Source organism: Grus americana, chromosome 25, assembly GCF_028858705.1.
Source record: "Grus americana isolate bGruAme1 chromosome 25, bGruAme1.mat, whole genome shotgun sequence".
Classification (NCBI taxonomy): domain Eukaryota; kingdom Metazoa; phylum Chordata; class Aves; order Gruiformes; family Gruidae; genus Grus; species Grus americana.
The window spans coordinates 1,386,327-1,405,400 of NC_072876.1; the positions used below are offsets into that span (position 1 = coordinate 1,386,327).

General features: G+C 51.2%; 1 protein-coding gene across 1 annotated transcript in view; it reads right to left on the reverse strand.

Moving 5' to 3' along the window:
* Window positions 1-4,827: 4,827 nt before the first annotated feature.
* The window catches only part of LGR6 (leucine rich repeat containing G protein-coupled receptor 6), a 150,988-nt gene continuing 136,741 nt past the window's right edge, over window positions 4,828-19,074 (reverse strand). The window contains 6 exon segments of the mRNA XM_054803854.1: window positions 4,828-6,065; window positions 7,947-8,027; window positions 13,498-13,658; window positions 15,779-15,904; window positions 16,637-16,708; window positions 18,316-18,387. Of these exon segments, the coding sequence (XP_054659829.1) occupies window positions 4,828-6,065; window positions 7,947-8,027; window positions 13,498-13,658; window positions 15,779-15,904; window positions 16,637-16,708; window positions 18,316-18,387 (1,750 nt within the window).

A 19,074-nucleotide genomic window follows, 5' to 3' on the forward strand; every position in this document is an offset into this window, starting at 1 on the left:
TCTATCACACTGACAGAGCTGCAGCCTTACCGCATTGGGACCCATGGCCCATCTCCACTTGTCCAACCACGAGGCGCAACTTGCTGGCTGCTGTCTGGGGCTATTGGCAGCCAGACCCCTTCCAGCCAGGAGCAATCTTGCTACAGGGAGGGGGGCCAGACTTAAAATTCTCTCTCACTCTCTTAGTTGCATACATCCCCTTCCAAAGGCTGGAATTTAGGAGAGCCCTGTCTCCAATGAAAGAGCTCACGATGCCTCAGAGACCTCTGATCACTGTTGGGAGAACCATGCTAACACTTGGTGGCCTTGAAGAGGATCATCTGGAGGGGAGGTATCCAGACAGTGTGATATCTCACTGCCAAAACTTAGTCCAGGAGGCAGAAGAGCAGCCTCATGAGTTCTTGCTGGTTGAGGATGGGGAGCAAGAACTTCCCTCTGTTCTGGGCTTGCTGAAGTCATTTCACACCTCTGTTGTTTGACCAGCAGTGGTTTACATAGGCCAAGCTGACTCCTGATTGCCCATGGGACTGAGTTATCCAGGCTGGTTGTGTTGCCTGTGGAGCAGCGGGGTTACCCTCAGTTACCTAATGACTGGCAGAGGACTGAGCTGCCCGAAGGTGGTCAGCCTGGCACCGGTAAGGGCCAAACCAGCTGCAAAGGAGGAGATGGAATGGTGTAGGTTTGCTTTTACTTTTATTTTTGATAATTATTTAATTTGGTGTTGGTTGGGTAGAAAGCCACCTGTACACTGTTAGAGACGTGATGAAAGGCACTTTAATGAGCATTTGCCAGCAAGTTGATGCTCTGGATTCATGGCCTGCAATAGCAGAGAGAAGGATGCTGGTTCTGTTTCCTGCACCTCTGCAGATCCACAAGCTCACACTGTTTCTCAGGCACCTCTGTGAGCCAGGACAGGACGTGCTCTGTGTTTATAGTGCCTTCTTTTATCTTGCTAATCTTACCAGGGCCACAGCTCAGAGAGGGCTTCAGGGTCCATTTGCTCTAAATGGGCTCTGAGGGGCTCCACGTGGCTCTGGGGAAGCAGAGGGGACAGATCTCTTCCCTGCTCCACAACAAGCTTATACTCAGTTAAGCAAGGTGACTAGCCTGTGCAGAAGTACCATGAGGAGGGGCTCTGAGCCAGAGGAGAGCTGGCTCTGCGGGGTAGAAAAGAGGGTGCTGGCTGGTGCATTGCACGTGATCTGTACCCAGCAGCTTTCTTCTCTTTGAGGTAGACAGCTCCTGGGCTGCCATGAGATGGGCACTGGCTTTAAGGGGCGACTGTTTAACCAGAGCTTCCCTGGAGGCAGCCTACAGACCCTTGATGGGAAAAGGTTCCACCATGAACAGCAGTGAAGTGCTTCTGTGCTTTACAGCTTATCTGCTTTCTGGACTCAAAGCCCTTTGGTGTGGCCTGGTGCTCTTTCAGTCCCTCCTTCCCCAGAGGTGCCCTGCAGCCTTCCTTGGCATAGGCAGCGTCCCTGTCACAGGGGACACCCTCCAGGCGTGTACCTGAAGACACAAGTGAGGTAGAAGACAAGGGCGAAGCAGGGATTATGGCTGAGCAGGGGGCAATGGTCAGAACAGGCAGCATCTACTGTGGATGCCCTGACGGATGGAGCGAGGTGCTGCAGGCCCCAGCTGGGCTGCGCTGGGCTGTGCTGTAGCAGAGACAAGACCAGCAGGGCTGCTGGCCATGGCTTCGTCTGTGAGAGAGGAGGTGAGAAGTCCCACATTGACTACCAGGGGCCCACATGCTCCAGAGGGCTTTTACCCAGTCCTGCAGTGAAGTTTTCCACAGCTTCCTGGGGAAATGTTATTGCTCTTGGGAAGGACAGTGCCTGTGCCTGCATCAGCCCTGTCATTATCTCAGACTTTTCCTGGGTTGGGCACTCTCAGATGCTCTTTCTCCTCTTCATCCAGCTCCAGAGGTGATGAGTATGAGCCCTGGAAAACTGGCTGTGCCAGACTCCTACCAGTCTTGAACTCAGACTCACCTGTTCCTCTGTGTTCAGTACCATGAAGGATGTCTGTAACACTGTTTGCTCATTGGTCTACCCTGTGGTGGTCACTGCCTGAGACACGTATGACAACATCACAGCGGGATGTGCCCAGCTAGGCTGACTGTATAAGGGACAGGCAGGTTGGATGAGGGCTGTAATTCATGTAATCCCAAGAGGAAGCTGTTGGCTCTACACCACAGTGTCTCCAGCCATGGCAGCCTGTCCATGCACACTGACACGTGTGTAGGAAGTATGCATAACAGCCATACATTTTGGGAACTCTATCTACCAGCTGGCACAACTGGGGATTCAATTTATGCTACGTTGACCATGCAGCATCCTGCTTTTGTCGTCCCAAGTACTGCTCGGCTCCTGCTACCATGATGTTGTGTGATTGTTCCTTGATGGCCCAGTGCCCATGGAGACCTCATGCACTCCATCCTTGGGGACAGCTGCCTGTCAAGAGGTCCTTTGGATACCTTAATGCCTACTAGCATGGCATGAAAACTCCCTGCAGCAGTGCTGTGCAGGGGTTTTCAGGCAATAGAGCATTGCAGTTAGTCTGTGACTTGCAATGATTCTCATTGTATCGATGTCAGTGGGGTTTATTTTGGGGTGTCTTATAACTAGGGATTTCCTTATGGAGTTAGGATACATACTGGGGAATTTGGATTAATGCTGGGGATGTATAATCCCACTTCTGAAGGAGCATTTTTGCAAATCAAACTAGGTATGAGTCTTTCCCAGTCATGTGCACATGAGCAGCCGTAAGGAAATGGAAGAAAATGGCTCCGGGTTTTTAATAAGCCAAGCATGAGAACTGATTTTAAGCATCTGTAGGATATCAGAAGTCTAGATCAGGATTCAAGCATTACAACAGGGCTAATTTTTTGTTGTTCCCACCCAGAGTGCATAGCAGAGCTTTGGATTTGTCACTAAATTTGGGGTTCCCATCCTCTTCTCTAATCTTTGGATCTCATTCCTCTGATATCCTGCTGATCTCTCAAGTTTTTCTTCTTGAGATAAGACCGCAGGGCTCACGGGAAGCAGAGCTAGTCTCTAGGCTGGGAGTGTCTCTTTGCATGGGAGATCCTGTTATATGATGATCCTAAACTTTTATGCAGCAGACTCTGTCCTGCTTATGAACCCGGACACTAGATGCAGCCAAGCAGCAGATCGGGGGTGCAACCAGGTGAGTCTGGTCCATGGGGTCTGGAGGTGGACACTGGTCATGTAATTCTGCTGCATAAAGGCAGGCAGTTTGGCTCTTCCCTCTGAAGAAGAGGGGTGGGGAGGATGGCACCAGCTCATCTGGACACAATGCAGTTTCTCAGGCCTTGCTCAGGCAATACAGGCAACGTCCAAGCAGCAGCAGCCCGGTTTGGCCGAGAGAGGCAGCCAGCCAGCCACTGAATGAACCAACAAGGTGCGTTTCACATGCAAGAGGACAGAAGCCAGCCACTGGTCAGCAACGGGGCTCATTTATTATCTCACAAGAATGAACGACTTAACAGCTGCAGTAATGTCAGCAGAACCAAAGCTTTGCCCAGGGCCTGAGCTCTGACCACAGGCTCCCTGCTGCGTTGGGCGGCAGTGGGAGGGTTTGTGATGGAGAGGATGGATTTGGGAGATCCCTGAGCTGCAGAGAGTGAATTTGAGACTGTTCCCAGTGGCCTGTGTCCTCCTGATGCCATCATCCCACAAGGCTGATATTGCTGTTTCCTCCTTCTACACGAGCTGCCCTTAAAAGAGGGGAGGGAAAATGCAGCCCCCAAACCAGCTATTCTGTGTGGAGGACATGTACCCAAGAACCAACAGCCTCTTCCAGCAGTGAGGTTTGGGGGCAGTGGGGGAGCCAGACCCCATTTCCACTAAGCCTGACCAGGAGCCAGGTGCCTGTAGGCAGGAGTGCCCCAGGTGTGCTGCAGCGTGCAACGGTGGAGGGAGCAATGAAGGTGGAGGGAGCCCGGTGTTCCCTTGGGCACCCTGGCCAGGCACTGCTGAGTGGCCTGAGGCAAAGCACATACATTTCTCTGGGGAGGTGTTTGGATTTGGCTGCCTTAGGGTTCAGAGACCCCTTGTTAGACACTGTGGGCCGGACTGAAAGATCCCCAGCTCCTGGTATCATCTGAACGTGGGGGTTCTGCCCAACCCATGAGGCTCCCAGTGAATAAAGTGAGGCCTCCCAAAACGGAAGCGGTCCAAACCTCAGGTGCACACACGGATACACTGCTTTTAACCCACTTCCTCTGCTCTTCCAGTTGATGGAGTAGGGCAGACACAAGCCCATTTCCAAGGGTCTGTGGGACCTGCGGATGACCCTGGAGGACAAGGCCTGAGGTCCCTATGGGTGGCCATGTCATTGCAGTTGGCCATTACCATGCATTTCTGCCAGAGAGCAATGGCTTTTGCTTGCTAAGATGTCTCTGCCTTGAGAAGACATTTGGCTTTGCTGCAGGCTCCTCCCGGCTTACGATACTGTAGGATGACGAGGAGGATGGTCTCCTTGACCCATCTCCTGAGCTGGTGGGGCTCTCTCCCAGGCAGTCCCTAGCAGGGGAAACACTCACGCAGGGGGTTTATCTCCTCCATGGCCAGCCCTGAGTATCTGGAGCTCAGTCAGAGCCCTTCCAGGCGAGTGGCAGCTGGCAGAGTGGTGCCGGTTGCCCAGGCAGATATGACGGGGGGGGGGGGGGTGAGGGTAGACGGGTTGTACTGGTGCTTTACATGGAGCAGCCTGCTGTCACCTTGCTGGCCACCCGGCACTGGGGCTGGCCCTCAGTGTGTGGTGTGGGGCTGTTCGGCATGGCTACTCAGAGGAGGTTTATAAGTGAGATGTGTAGGGTGGCGTGGGTGGGGAGGCGAAGAAGGCTATCCGGAGGCTGCTGCCGGATGGATCTCGGCTCTCTGAAGCGATCAGCACCTCACTGTCATTGAGGCAAGGACAATGCTCAGAGAAGCCCCTCTCCTTCCCCCTCGTGCCCACCCTTTGCTGGCAGGGGACAAGTGTCATGGAGGGGAAGCTGTAGCTGTCGAGGATGGGGTGTACTCCCAGGGAATCAGGTGTCTCAAATATGTGGTCAATGTCGGAGAAGCTCACCAGAGCCTGGGTGGAGTCATAGGAGCTTTTCTCCATGTCATCGACCCCGCAGGACTGGGGGTATCTTCCCTTGTCCTGGCCCTTCTGCCTCAGCAGGCGGAGGTCATCTCTGAAGTGGGGGTTGAAGAGCAGGTAGAGCAAAGGGTTCAGGCAGGCAGGGAGGGGCAGAACCACAAGGAGGACAGATTTGATGACCTCTGGGGTGATCAAGAAGAGGTTGAGTGTGGAGGAGAAGGTGAGGAGGGCCACTGGGCAGTAGAGGAGGCAGTTGGTGAAGATCAGCCAGGCCACGTGCTTGACCATGGCACAGTCCCAGACAGCGCTGAACTCCCCCTTCAGCAGGTTGCAGTAGAGTCGGATGTAGGTGCCCGTGATAGTCAGGAAGCAGAGCATGTTTGTCATCACCAAGGCCACAGTGAAGCCCAGGGTGGTGGGTTTCCCATCCGGGATGGGATATGGGAGACAGAGAGGGGATGCTCCATATTCCCCAATGGAGAAGAGAGGCAGGACGGCAGCCACAGAGGACAGCAACAGGCAGCAAAAGGCAGCAGCCTTGACCTTGCCTAAGGAGGGTGACTTTCCATAGCCCCGCACACAGGACACTGAAATGCTGCACTGCACGGCCGCCAACGTCAGCAGAAAGATGGCAGCCTCGGAGGCAAACACCGACAGGAACCCCGTCACCCTGCAGCCTGCGCCGGTCTCCCATCTGGCACCGTATTTGGCAAACTGGCCATAGGTCAGGGCGTCAACAAGAGCCAGCATACTGCAGTAAATGCCGGTCAACATGTTGGCTCCAGCTATGGAACCGATGATGAACTTAACTGGAGAGAGGTAGCTGGGAGAGGCAAAGACAGCCAGAATGACCAGCCCATTGCAGAGCACCGAGACCAGAACGATGACCCAGACTCCCAGGCGGATGATCCAGCTCTCAAACAAGTTATCACAAGGCTTGAAGGGACCTGGAAGAAAACAAAACACAAAGTTATACCCAGAATATACCACTCTGCTCTAGTGGTGCTGCTCGGAGCAGTGGCCAGGTCCCAGCCCTCTCCTGGTCCCACCTGCCCCCGTCTATTGAATGTTGAGGGCTGGAAAGGAGCATACAACATTGTCTGCCCTCTTTTGCAGCACGACTGCAGCAGTGCTGCCTCTTGGCTCTGTCCCAGCTCCCCTGTGCTCCTGTCCCCACGCTGGGGTGGCATGCTGACCTCTCAGATCTTGTCCAGGGCAGAAACGAGGTGCAGGGAGAGGTCATATGCAAAATGTGAGAAATGGCACACTTCTCAGAGCTCCTAAAATGTAAAAAAGGCTGACATTGCCACCCCATGATGTGGCAAAGCCTTTTTGCTCTCATGTCCCACCTGCCCTACGCTGTTCAATGGGGCAGAGTCTGAGCTCAGGGTGGGCCTTTTTCCAAAGGAACTCATGACCATAATGCCCTACATTTCTGTGGGACTCCACACCCACTAACACTCCTGGCATCAGCCTGGCATTTGGGCTGCTCTGCCATTAGCTGCTCCTTCTCATTGTACCCCCTGGGATCTTGGAGTTAGTGGTGTGGAGATGTGTGAGAAATGGCAGGGTGCTGCATCCAGCTCTGACATTGCCAACCTCTGCCCTTATACTCAAGACCTTGGCTAAGCAGTGTCCTATTGTTTCTGCATGAATGACCTCTGCACGGAGGGGATGGCCAAGATGAGATAAGTGTTAGAGCAGGAGGGAGAAACAGCAGGCGAGGAGGGAGCTGGGGTGGCAGGGAAGGGATGGAGGGGCCTGGGCAAGGAGAACGTGGGAGGATGTCAGGAGAAAGAATGGTGGAGGATGGACATGAGGAGTGAGTAAGGGCAGGTCATGGAGAGGTAAAAAGGGGACTGGTCATGGATGCTGTTTGCCAAAGGAAAGAGAAGAGAGAGGGGAGAGATGGTGCAATGAGAGAGAGTTGCCTCTGGGAGGGAGTCGGATGTTACAGTGAGGGGCTCAGGGCAGGAGCTCAGCAAAACCAGAAACAGGATGGGTCACGTTTTAGGTGGTAGAGAGCAAAAGAAATTAGAGGAAATTAAGAAATCTTGTTCAGCTCAAAGGGGTTGGAGGTCTTTGGCTGGCTTTCCTCAGAAAGCCAGCACATCTGTAGCCAGGCAGCAAGGCATGCTGTCTGCTAAAATCTTGTTCCTTCTTGTCTCTTTTGCAGCAAACTCAGTGGGAAAAGTGGCGAAAACTCCATTTCTGCCAGTGTCCCACAGCTGCCTGGATGGAGCCAGGCTTCTCCAGCCTCCAGCTGTGCTTGTGTAGGACACCACTGAGCTGTGAACGGGACAAAATCAGAAGGCAGCTTCCTGGTGTTCCAGCCAGCCTATGCCCACTGGCATATTTTTGATGGAAGTAAGGAGAAAGTGGCTGGGTGCAGCCCGGCACCTCCCTTTTCTCCCTTTCTCAGGAAACAAAGTACCCCTGCAGTTTGCAGTGATCAGATCAGGGACAAGGTCTTGCCATGCCATATTCTGGGCTGGCTGGGACAAAGCAAAGTCTAAGTCTTGCATGGGAACAGGAACTTTTTGAGAGCCAGAGTCTGACTGTGGGCAGGTTGGTGGATGGAGGAGCTGGTGATACCTGGGACTCCTGGACAGGGATACCATGACCTTGTCCTCTCCTCACAGGAGGGCAGCTACAACTGAGTGGGAGAAGGAAGCTCCTCACTTGTCCCCAGTTTGGCCAAAGCCCAGCCATCCAGGCTTCTGATCTGCATGACTGTGAGGCACTGCAGGAAGGGTTGTGGGGGCCTGGGGATTTAGAGAACCTCAAAGGATCCCAGCTGTGTTCAAAGGGTTTCCCTGGCTGCTCACCAGGGCTTGGCGTGCACTGAATAGTGGGGTGCAGCTTTGATTCCTCAAGGTCTGGCTGGTGGTCATCTGCATCTAGGTCATCTGGGGAGAAAACAACAAGAAATGGTGCTCAAAGAACAAGTAGGGCCATCAGGACTAGCTGGGCCAGAAGCTTTTCCCACTGCCTGTCCTCAATGCAGACCTTCCCAGCCATTCCCAGCCCACAAGTTCAAAGTAGCTGCTGGTGTCCAGTTTGTCCCCTGCAGTCACTGCTGTAGAGGGAGAAGGTCTTGAAAACATTGGTGGGTTGCAATGTGGCCAACCCCTCTGTTTTTAGGTTACTCCCAACACTTGAAGTGTAATAGCCCCAAATCCCAGAGCTGTGTGACTGCAGATCCCTCCTCCCAGTGTGCTTTATTAAAAATAAAGAAATACTTCAGCCTATGTGGTCACAGAACACAAAGCCTTCAAATGCATCTTCTAAATGGAAGCTTTCTGGGCAGGCCTTGTCCAACGTTAGTTCATCAACAAGGACTTTGGAGCTTTGTTCAAAGAGAGCTGTTAGCCTCTACTTGCAGCACAAATTCTTCGTCAGCAACCACCACCACCACCACCACCAAACAGTTCAGAAGCAAAAAGACAAGAGAACCCAACATTTATTACTTTATTTTATGTCCTATGATTTCTTGGGACTGTGGTGCCTCATTTTTCACCCTGGAGATTCCCAGTCTTGGATTTGCTTAAAGGCAGACTGATTGCCCATGTCTGCAGACTTTGGATCCATGGGGTTTATGCAACCCGACTGCACCGCCCTCAGAGATCGGCCTGTTGGGCCAGCGCCTCCATCATGCTGGCAGCTACACCCTGAGCCAGGCTTGGTCTCTCTGAGGGTCAGGCAGAGACTCTCTGGCTGAATGAGAAGCTGCTGGAGGAGAATGGGGCTGAGACCTCAGCTGTGTTTTTGATGGCCTGTAGGTGTAGGCCACCACCAAGGAGAATGGCATCCTCTTAATCTAAGACATGCTTTTCTGCTTTGTTCCTTGTTCCTCTTCTCAAACTACCGCTGATTCACAGTGCTGGGACACAGTGAGGACAGCTGCTGTCCCGCTGCACCATCCCCACCCATGGCACCCGCACGGCCTTCTGCTCCCACATGAGATCTCTGGAGGGTTTTCTGCAGGAGGGAGGAAGGGGAGAAGATGTGTTTTGTACTTGTCACAGCCCGACAGCCAGGGAGCTGGATCTGTGGCTGTGGGATGAACGCTCCCTTGGATGATATGGACTGATGCTGGTGCCCAGGTGGGCACTGGCAGCTGAGACACTGGCCAGGAAAGCAAGTTTGCACAGTGCTGAAGATATGGGATTTAGTTGCCTAATCTGCTTAGAAATGGTGCCTCTCATGAGGTCTGCTTCCTGCCTGTGTTAGAAAATACAACTAGGATTATTTGATTAAAGAATGGTGACAAATAATGTGCTATCTTTAGTGCCTCCTGAGAAGTATTGTGGCTTTCTCAGCTTCAGTGAGCTTTGGAAAAAAAATGACATTTTTTTCAATCTGTCTGTATAAGAGTTGAAATATTACTGCTGCTTTGGAGTCTGGCAAGAAAACACTCACAGTGGGATGGAAAAATATTTCCTCCTTGTATTTTATAGTCTTATAAATCTCCAGTGTCTTTTCCATCCACAGTGCAGAGGCTGTGATGTGCAGTCACGATAGTCAAATCAATGCAAAGACTTGCACTTTCTGTGCCCCCCTGCCACCCAACCCATGGAAACGTTAAAGCGTAATCTGCTCCCATCCCTTGTCTCTTCAAAAGATCAGAATGCACAAAGGCTGGTTTTAAGCATAGATTAAACATTTGCATGAAGTGAAGGAGCGATCTTTTGTTTTGCCTGGACTACTGAGCTAGCTGTGAATTGCAAAGCAATCCTTGGCCAGCACAGTGGGATTCAAAGCAGAAAATGTACCTCTCTCTGCTGGAAATCAGTACTTCTCCCAGCCTGGGAACTGTAGAGAAAAGAAAATGGTTGTTGTGTTCTAGCAAGGCAGACTGCATTGTTTTTGAAGGAGCCCTTATTTATTTGAATTTTGCTAAGGTGCCTCCACTTTCTGAGGCCTTATGGACAAAACCCACTTTGCTAGTAGTGCCCTTTCCATGGAAAATGGTTCCCAGCTGTCTGTACCAACACCAAAGTGGGAGGAAGGGGAGGAGAATTGCTGGAGGATGGGTAGAACAAAGAACATCGGGCTGGATGCTTCTTCCCCTTTTGTACTGTCTCCCTTAGCCAGGGCAGTCGCCACGTGGGGTTTGCAGATACTTGGTCTCTCCCTCAGAGTTAGGGCATGGGTGGCTGCAAGTGGCCCAGGCAGGTGCTTTTTGGGGGACTTGAGTAGCCTTCCTGAATGACAGAAGCAGTAAAAATTTAGCTCTAAGGGCCCTCTGGGGCTTGCTGGATGGTTGCAAAAGTTAGTCAGCTTTACAAGCTAATGGGGGTGCTGGACTGGGTAAAGCAGTGTCCTTTTGTCAAGGATAATCATACAAGTGAGTTCTCTTCTCGCTTTCTATAGCTTTGTTCCGTTATTGCAAACATGTGCTTGTAAGTAAATACATCCCTTTCTATCCTCAAACCAGTGACCCCGAAGCGGGTGCTGGAACTGTGGTGGAAGTGCCCCGTGGCAACGGTAGTACTTGCACTTTGCCTGTCCTCCCCCTGCAGCCCATTTTGGGAGGGTGGCAGGAGCCAGATGTGGCGAGTGTTGGGTGGATGTCCTGTGTGACAAGCCCTGGAGCCATCTTTGGGCTGCTGCCCAGCCAGACGGGACGGGCTTGGGGCAGGGGGTATCTGCTAAACGCTGCCAATTATAATCCAAAAAGGCATATCCCAAGCACCAAAAATTTTGGAAATATTTGTCGTGACAAGGTGACAGAGTGATGAGACATGCACTAACCACACTCCTTTGGGCCTTGGGTGGCTGTTACTCAGATGGGAATGGACACACTTGGGTGGTGTCCGGGGGGTTGCTGGGCATCCGGGGCCCTGGGAGGATGGGAGAGAGCTGAGCTGGCCCCGGGGTCCGTGGCACCATGAGCACTCTGTGGCTGATCCCTTGGGTGCTGGGCTTGGCTGAGGGATGGGTGCTGGATGCCGGAGTGGGACACGCTGTGGGACGCAGCGTTGCCTGGCTGCTGGAGCAGCGCTGTGCCACTGGGGAACCATTTCTCGCCCCTACGTGTCTGCCTGGGACAAGTCGCCTTTCACCACCCGGCTGTGAGGTTCTGCGACTTGTTTGTAAAGGGCTCCGCAGTCCCTTGCTGGAAGCACTACACAAGGCTGAGAGGACATGGCCATCTGGAAGCATGCCCCATCCCTCTCACAAGTTCTCCCACAGCATCCAAGTGCCCTGACGAGCCTGGCTGTACACTGCAGGGACAAAGCCCCAAGTTATTTTCTGTTAACGAGACCACTTTATCTCTTGCATGGAAGGAATGTTTGGGAGCTTTTTTCCTCTTTAATGAGGAAGTGTTACAAGATTCATATAACACAGTTAAATACCACTGGTGGCCACCAGAAAGGAAGCACTGGGAACAGAAATAAAGCAACAATTAATTAAGTAAAATAGCACTATCACAAAACCCACATCATCATCAAGACTAGACCACGCATTGCTGAATGGTAAGGAGAGTCATCTGCAAAAGCTGCACATAGTAAGGAAGGACATTCTTGTGCATTTCATGTTTGCACCTCTGTGGTTTGATATTTCAAGACAAACCCCGTGCTTTAACATCTGAAAATGTGAGCCTTTATGAGCTGCTAATGGTCTCATCTGGCACATCTTAGAATCAGTCAGCATTCCCCTCTGGGCCTAATATCTCATGAGGCTGAGACTGGCTTGGAGGCCTGGGAGCCTGTGGGAGGTATTGGTCTGCTGACAGGGCCAGGAGGGAGTATCCTTTGAGACATCAAATACCTTAGTGCCCAGCAAGAGCAGGTCTGTAAGCACTACTATGGGCCCTGGCCGCAAACCAGGTCTTTTCACAGATGCTGTAACTTGCTGGGCAAACACCCCAACTATATGCACAAAGACTGTTAAAGTATGGGCTGCATTAATGATGGAAAAACTGACCCAGCTGAGAAGAAATTCCTGCAGCAATGACCATAACATATGGCTCCTCTGTACTCTCTGCCCAGTGTAACCACCAAGTCTACCATGCTTCCAGGAGCCACATCATGCTGGTAGGAAACACACTTGCTAGCCTCTGGCTGGACTTTTTATACTGCTAAAGCTTATTCTTACTCTGTGAAGCATCAGGGCAGGGCAAGATGGCAGGAGCAGGGACGCAGGGCTCGTGACTCACTCGCTGGCTGTGTCATGAAGTGTTTGGGTCATCCTGCCTCCTATCACTGCTGTAACTGCTCTGGTTCGATATCTGCCTCCAGATCAAGTCTTGCCTGCTTAGGATGCAGGAGGAGATGCTGCAGAGCTCCTAGTGATGGTGCACGGTGCTCCCGGGAGCAGGTGGGTCAAGTGCTCCTCAGGGACTAACCCTCTCCCCATCTCCTGCAGGCACACAGCACCATGTGACCTTGGAAGTGCATGTGGCCTCTGTATTTACACAAACATCTAAACAAACGCAGTATCCAAACTGTGTCCTGAAATGCTGCTTCCACTCTCCAGCAGTTACAGAGGAAGCAAAGGGACTCATGCTTTTCTTCACATTATTCTGAGATTCTCTTGCAAAGGGATCACACCAGCTTTCCGCCTGGAGCTGCTGTTGTGCTGTGAGTCTGTGGGTGCCAGAGGTGTGCTTTGCACACTCCTCTGCTGGCCTCGTGCAACACATGTCATGGAGGTCTATGCAGAAGTGCATTTTGAAGCACAGAATAAATTGACTCTTGAACAGAAAGCACTGCTCGTCTTTAACTGTGGAGCCACTTCTGCCCTGCATAGACTAGACCCTGTGCTGAGCTCATCATATTCCCCAAACATGTCCTTTTGTTCACACCTAACCCTGACCTTTGCTGTAGTATCAGGGTATGTGCACAAATGTAGCACAGACACAGGTGTGTCTACCTCCAGCCAGCTGCACATTCCAGTTCTTTGAGTTCTTTCTCTTACTGAGATTAATCCTCGGGTCCATCCTCTGTATGTTGTAGCAGCAAAGATTCATGTGCTGCCAAAGGCTCCATGCTGCCCAGAAGTCTAATGGCCAAGCCCAGAAGCTGTCCCATGTAACCTCAGTCACCTTTCATGGCTTGGGTAGCCTCCCTCTGCAGTCAGCAAGGCCAAATTAGCAAATGCGTCCATGCTGTTGAGGACTGCCAGATCTTTCTCCTAGATGGTGAGGGTTTGGATGTGCCAGACAAGCTTTTTCTCCAATGCAGTGACACTAATTGAAGTCCATTCACAGCAACTGGCCACCAGAGCTGGAGAAGGATCACCCTGCCTTCCCTGAAGCAGGTGTAACTCCATGGGTGGCAGTGGGACCACTCCTGCAAATGCAGGATCGCATCCTAACTCGCAGCATGGCCCTGCCCACGGATTGATCACCATTCAGCCGAGTTTACTTACAGTGATTATCAGCATGACCTGGAAACAATTCCATGGTCCTCTTGTGGGGATCCTCCTCCTCAGGGCTCATGTCTTCTGCCTCCCATTGGTTGGACATCTTGAAGAAGCTGCTGCAGCTTCCATAGGCACAGCACTGGTAGGCATAAGGTACCTCGAGGACTCTGCAAAGGGGCAAAGCAGAACTTTTAGGTGCGTCGCCTCCATGACCTGACTCTCCATTGCTTTGCACTTTTTGCTTAATTTGCACATGTGACAAAAGCCAGTCTATCAAGGTGATGGTTACACTGGAGCAGGACTTTGCTCTGGTGAAGGACTCCATGTAGGACAGAGTGTGGAGCCAAGTCACCCCATGGTGTCTCTGCAGTGCCACACTTTTGGTGCTTAAACACTATCTGTCAATAGGATCTTGTCAAACGCCAGGTTTAGAAATGGCACTAAAGTTCCTGGATAATTCCTAAAAACCTTTCTGCAGTTCTCCCTTGGCTGAATTAGCCTCTCTTTCCCGTGCCCTCTGGCAATGTCTCATGTGCTGTGCATTTGGAGTCTTCATTTTTTACCCCAAGGCCATTTTTTGCTGGGCATTCCTTATTTTGTCCAAGGTAAGAAGCTTCCCGAGAGCTGGTGCACGTGCAAGGTTCCCTTGCTTGTTGCTGAAGGTCAGAGACGCACCTCCAAACTCCAGTTCCATGAACGTGGCTCAGGGAAATCTCAGGTCTCTCAAGTGCAGGAAGTTATTTTAATATGTCTGATTTCTACTTGAAAGGAGAATTGTTAGTTGTTAATTATATCATGTATTACAAGGTTAATTAAACAGCAGCTGAACATCATCTGGATGAAAGACCAGGCTATCAGTCAGCAGCTGCATTTTCTTCAAAGACAGCAAACTCCTACTTCTTTGCTGGAAGTCAGGAAAACTGCTGATGAAGGCAAAGGAACCTCAGGTTTTCCAGACAATTAAGGTTTTCTGACAAGATCAGTAAATATGGTGAAATTCTATATTCTAAAAATATGCTTTTGTTTTAAGTTCCCAAACATTTCTGGCTGAGCCCTGGGAGGCTATGGAAACTCTGTATACAAGCTTGCTTCCTGTTATAAGCTCCAAATTAAATCCTATTATTGAAAGGTGGTAGGGAGGTACAGATCCCCCCAGGACGGCTAAGAACTGTTCTCAGATAATTCCTCCAGACACATGCCCCGAGAATAAGACTACTTAATGGCAGTACCCCCAAATTTAGGAAATGTTAATGGGTCCATTGCCTGGCGTGGTTCAATGAACAAGTCCTGCAGACTCAGTCTCTCTGGTGCAAATCCAAATCATCTCCACACATGTCAATGGAATTAATTTAGAGGAGGAACGCCCCTGGATGTGCTGAACTTGACCCCCTCTGCAAAGGGACTGCCATTTTGGGTGTGGAAAGCCCTCCAGAAGCTTCTGGGATCCCCTGCTGTTTGGAAACCAGTCATGCAGCAGATCCCAGATATGATCAGTCAAAAAAGTCAGAAAAGAAGGCGCTGCAGGCACCACCACTGCTGAGGCAGACCAAAGCGAGAGCTCCACACTTTTCATTGGACCTGACCTATTAAGCCCAGCATTGGTGCAGTGGCCTGTGACCCCAGCAGTGGGTGTCTAAATTTGAGAAGCTCCAGCCTTGGGAACCTGTACTGGATGAATGGGAGCATCGGCTCATGTGTCCTTGGCAGCAAGGGAACTACCTGGGAGACCCAAGCAAGAGACGGCTTCACCTCAGAGGAATTTGAGTCATCCGGACCATGGGCCCCTCAGCCTGAGGGCAGGTGCCTTGCTGGACACCCACCACTAAGGGAGAGTCAGGAGAGCCAGAGCCTGCAGTGCGGCACTGTGCTCCGAGCCGTTTGCAGCCTCATCTTGCTCAGTTTGACCCCTTCAGGCTATTCATTAATCCATAGCAGACAAGACACGGCCACACAAACAGAGTTTACTGAAGGAAAGCTGGATGTCATTAGCTAGGACTGGCTTCTGGGAATGTTTTCCATTGAGAGGAGCCCTTAGCTGGGCCCGCTCCATGCTTTCCACTTGTGTGTGTGTGTTTGGGGTGGGGGCAGCGGGCCTGGGAGCGCATCACCGCTCTCCTGTGGAAGACTTTAAAAGATGAGGCGTGTTAGCAGCAGATGAAGCTTCCTCAACCTATTGGCCTGAAAGGATGGAGGAAAGCATGAGATAAACAAGGAAAGCAGGAGGCTGATTGCTATAAATACAGGCAGTGCTGAGTGCCAGACGTGAAAAAGCCAACACCACCAGTACCTCATTTTGGGGAAGCTCTCCTTGGTGAAGGGCTCGGAGAGAGCCGGGTTGCCTTGGAGCTTCAGATGGGTCAGTCCACCCAAACCATCCAGAGGCAGTGTGACCAGCCGGTTATCAGTCAAGTCCCTGATGAAGGGAAAGCAGAGAGGAAGACCACGGTGAGGGTTTTACTGCTAGTGGTGTCTCAGCCAAGCAGAGGCTTGGAGAGCCATGCTGTCTGCCTTGATTGCTCCCTCAAATGTGATGCTGAAATGGGGCTGGGTGCTGCATGGGGACCAGGATCCACTGGAGATAAACAGAGATAATACTGCAATCCCTGGGGAAAATGAGGGAGACGGGTTAATGCCCACGCTGAAAGCTCTGGGTGGTATCTACCTCCTTGTGCACGTATCTGCCCCATGCATCTCTTCCCCCACCACTTCCTCCATAATAGGTCAGGTATGACTGCAGCTCCCATCCCATAGAGTACTCAAGAGTCTTAGTGAGGGGACTGAGGACTGGGGACCCCTCCAGAGCCAGGGAAGATGGTCTTCAATGACTCTCGCTGAAACAGTCTATCATGCTGATCTTTCATAAAGGCATCTAAGGCAGGTATGAAAGCATCAGCAAGTGGAGGTTTAAGTGTTCAGGGTGAGAGCATCTTGAAGATGGCCCCTTCTGTACTTTCATCATCCCTTTACTATAAATAGGAAACCTTGGGATTTGGTCTGCCCACATCAGTGCTGAGACATGCACATCAGCACTGCAGCCTTCTGGTATCTAAATGCCAGGTGTCCTGGTAGCTTGGGGAGTCAATCTGAGGTCCTCAGATACCTGCTGTCCGTGGCCCACTGTGAAAGAAATATCACTGCAACTTACAGCTTGGTGAGTGAGTGCAAGGTCACAAAGGCTTCAGGGTGAATAAACTGGATGTAATTCCAACTCAGGTCTCTGCAAGGCAAGGACATGCCAGTAAGAGGGGTTCAGAGCAAGGCAGTGAAGCTGCTGACACCGGCCTGGTCAAGAGGTTCATTGTGAGTAAATGTAGGATCAGTAGCCTGTGGTCAGCAGCAAGTTCTGACTCATTGCAACTCCTGGGAGGCAAATACGTTTGGATCTATATATGGGTGGTTTCTAACAGAGGGCACAAGAGTTTGCCTTGCAGGAGCTCCTCTACTGAGACCAATGGGAAAAGTTCCTTTTAGGGTTCATTTCTGTAAATTCGGAGCTTTAATGCTAACATGCTAAACGTCAGAGCATTAGGCAAGTTATGCCTTAGTGCCAGAGCATCCCTGATGTGGTCACGCTGCTGAGTGCCCAGACAAGGGCAAATAGGGTCAGGAGCTGTGTGGAAGGTGCACCAAGGTCATCTTAGAGTGTCTTCTGTCATCTATAGTTGTCTGGGTTTTGGGGAGGATTCCCTGAGGCTCCTCAACAAGCTTTGCTTCCATCTGAGCTAGAGGGCTCATCTCCCTCTGTCACCAGCAGAAAGGAACCTGCATATCAAGAAGCATTTCTTCTCCTAAGGCTGACTACATGACCAATCTCTTACATGTATCTGTATCTCTCCAGCTCTGAAGGGAGCCAGCGGTGCCTGCCCAGATGTGTGCAGAAGGCTAAAGTTGTGTGAGTTGAATCCTTCCCACAGGAACCCAGAACATACCCAAAGAAAAATGCTAGAGCTTACATGCTCAGCTGTATGTTTATGTGACTATAGTGTGGCAGCAGCGTGCTCGTATTTGCATGCTTGTCTGTAGTGTTACATGTAATACATGAGCGTTCCTGTGCAGTTATGGTCATGGTGTACATGACACTCATAGGATCTCTAGGAATGCTAGCCTATTAAATGACATTCAAATTGCTGCACCATGGGAAAAAAGCTTTTATGCAATTCAGTTCACTTCCAAACAGAACAGTAAATAAAGACCATCAGCACTTGGAGGGCTCTTCCCACACATCACAGGGAGAATCATGCCCTGCGAAGCCTTACTAGCTTCTCAAAGGTGCCAAGCACTTAAGTGGGCAGTCTTCTGCAAGGTCACTATGTGTGTATGACATGTGCATGCTTGTGTGCACTTAATACGTCTAACATATGCTTTTGAGTTGTGGGGAGACAGTCCCAAATCAAATGGGATGTTCTGCATGGATGTTCCAGGAGTGCACGGCCCAGGACTAGCACATGTAAGGAAAGAGGTGCTGGAGCTCATGCACGCTGTGGTAAATCCCTGCCACCAGTCCATGTCTGCATGGGCATTTAGGAGGCAGGTGTCCGTAATGTGTGCTGTGCAACATACGAGTTGCAGCCTGTGGTGAGAGCATGCGGTGTGGAGTGTTTGCGTGCCTGGCAGGTAATGACTTTATTTACAGGGGGTGTCTGCATGCAGGGAAAAGGTTTGTGCCCTGTTGTTTTGTAAGGGGAAGTGGAAGAGGGACTGGACAGCAAAGCGTCTCAGCAGAGGGAGTGGGGCTGGGAAGCTCCACATCAGCCTGGCTGGGTGCTCATCGTTCCCCTTTCCCCAGCAAAAAGCCCAGTCATTCCCCCGCCAGACAAGACTTACATGGAGCGCAGGGCCATCAGCTGCACAAAGGTGTCTGCTCTGATTTCATGGATCCTGTTGTGCTGGAGACCACTGAAAAAACAGCAACTGGTTTGAGAAAATAGCTGAAGGCAGCGTTTGTACTTTGTAGGATCTTTGTCCCATGGCAGGTGACGCAAACTGTCACAGTGGAAGTTGTCATTCAAGCTTGGGACACCTACTCTTATTTCAAGGGGTAAACAGGATGAACAACAAAACAGCTCAAAGCCATTCTCTCCTATGGGCAGCTCCAGGGCTCAGACAGCCTCTCCTGCACAGTAAAGTGCCATTGATGTGCAGTGGTTAAAGCTGCCCCATTATCTCCAAAGCCACACTGACTTCCCACTCTGCTCCACTGTGAGCCTGAAAATGCTTCATCCAGAGCAAGAGGAGAACTTGGATCTGCTAAGTCAGCAAACAGCTCTGTGTGACCTTTCAGGAAGGACTATACGGTGCTGCCTTTTGCCTTGGTGATGACAAAGGGGGTTTGAGGGCTGAAGGCATCTCAGCTTTTCATGAAGTATCCTGATGTCTTGCTGAACCCACCATCCACACCCTGCATGTGCATTTTCATAAAGTGCCTCAGCCCCTGCACACCTGCCTTCCAGCAGCCTCCTGTACTCCCCAGGGTAGGGAGCAGGGTAAGAACTGGCATGGTGTTTGCTGACTGACCTATACACTCCCCATGCCCCTGGAGAGACACCCAGAACTGATCCAAGCATCCACTTTGTGGGAAGCATT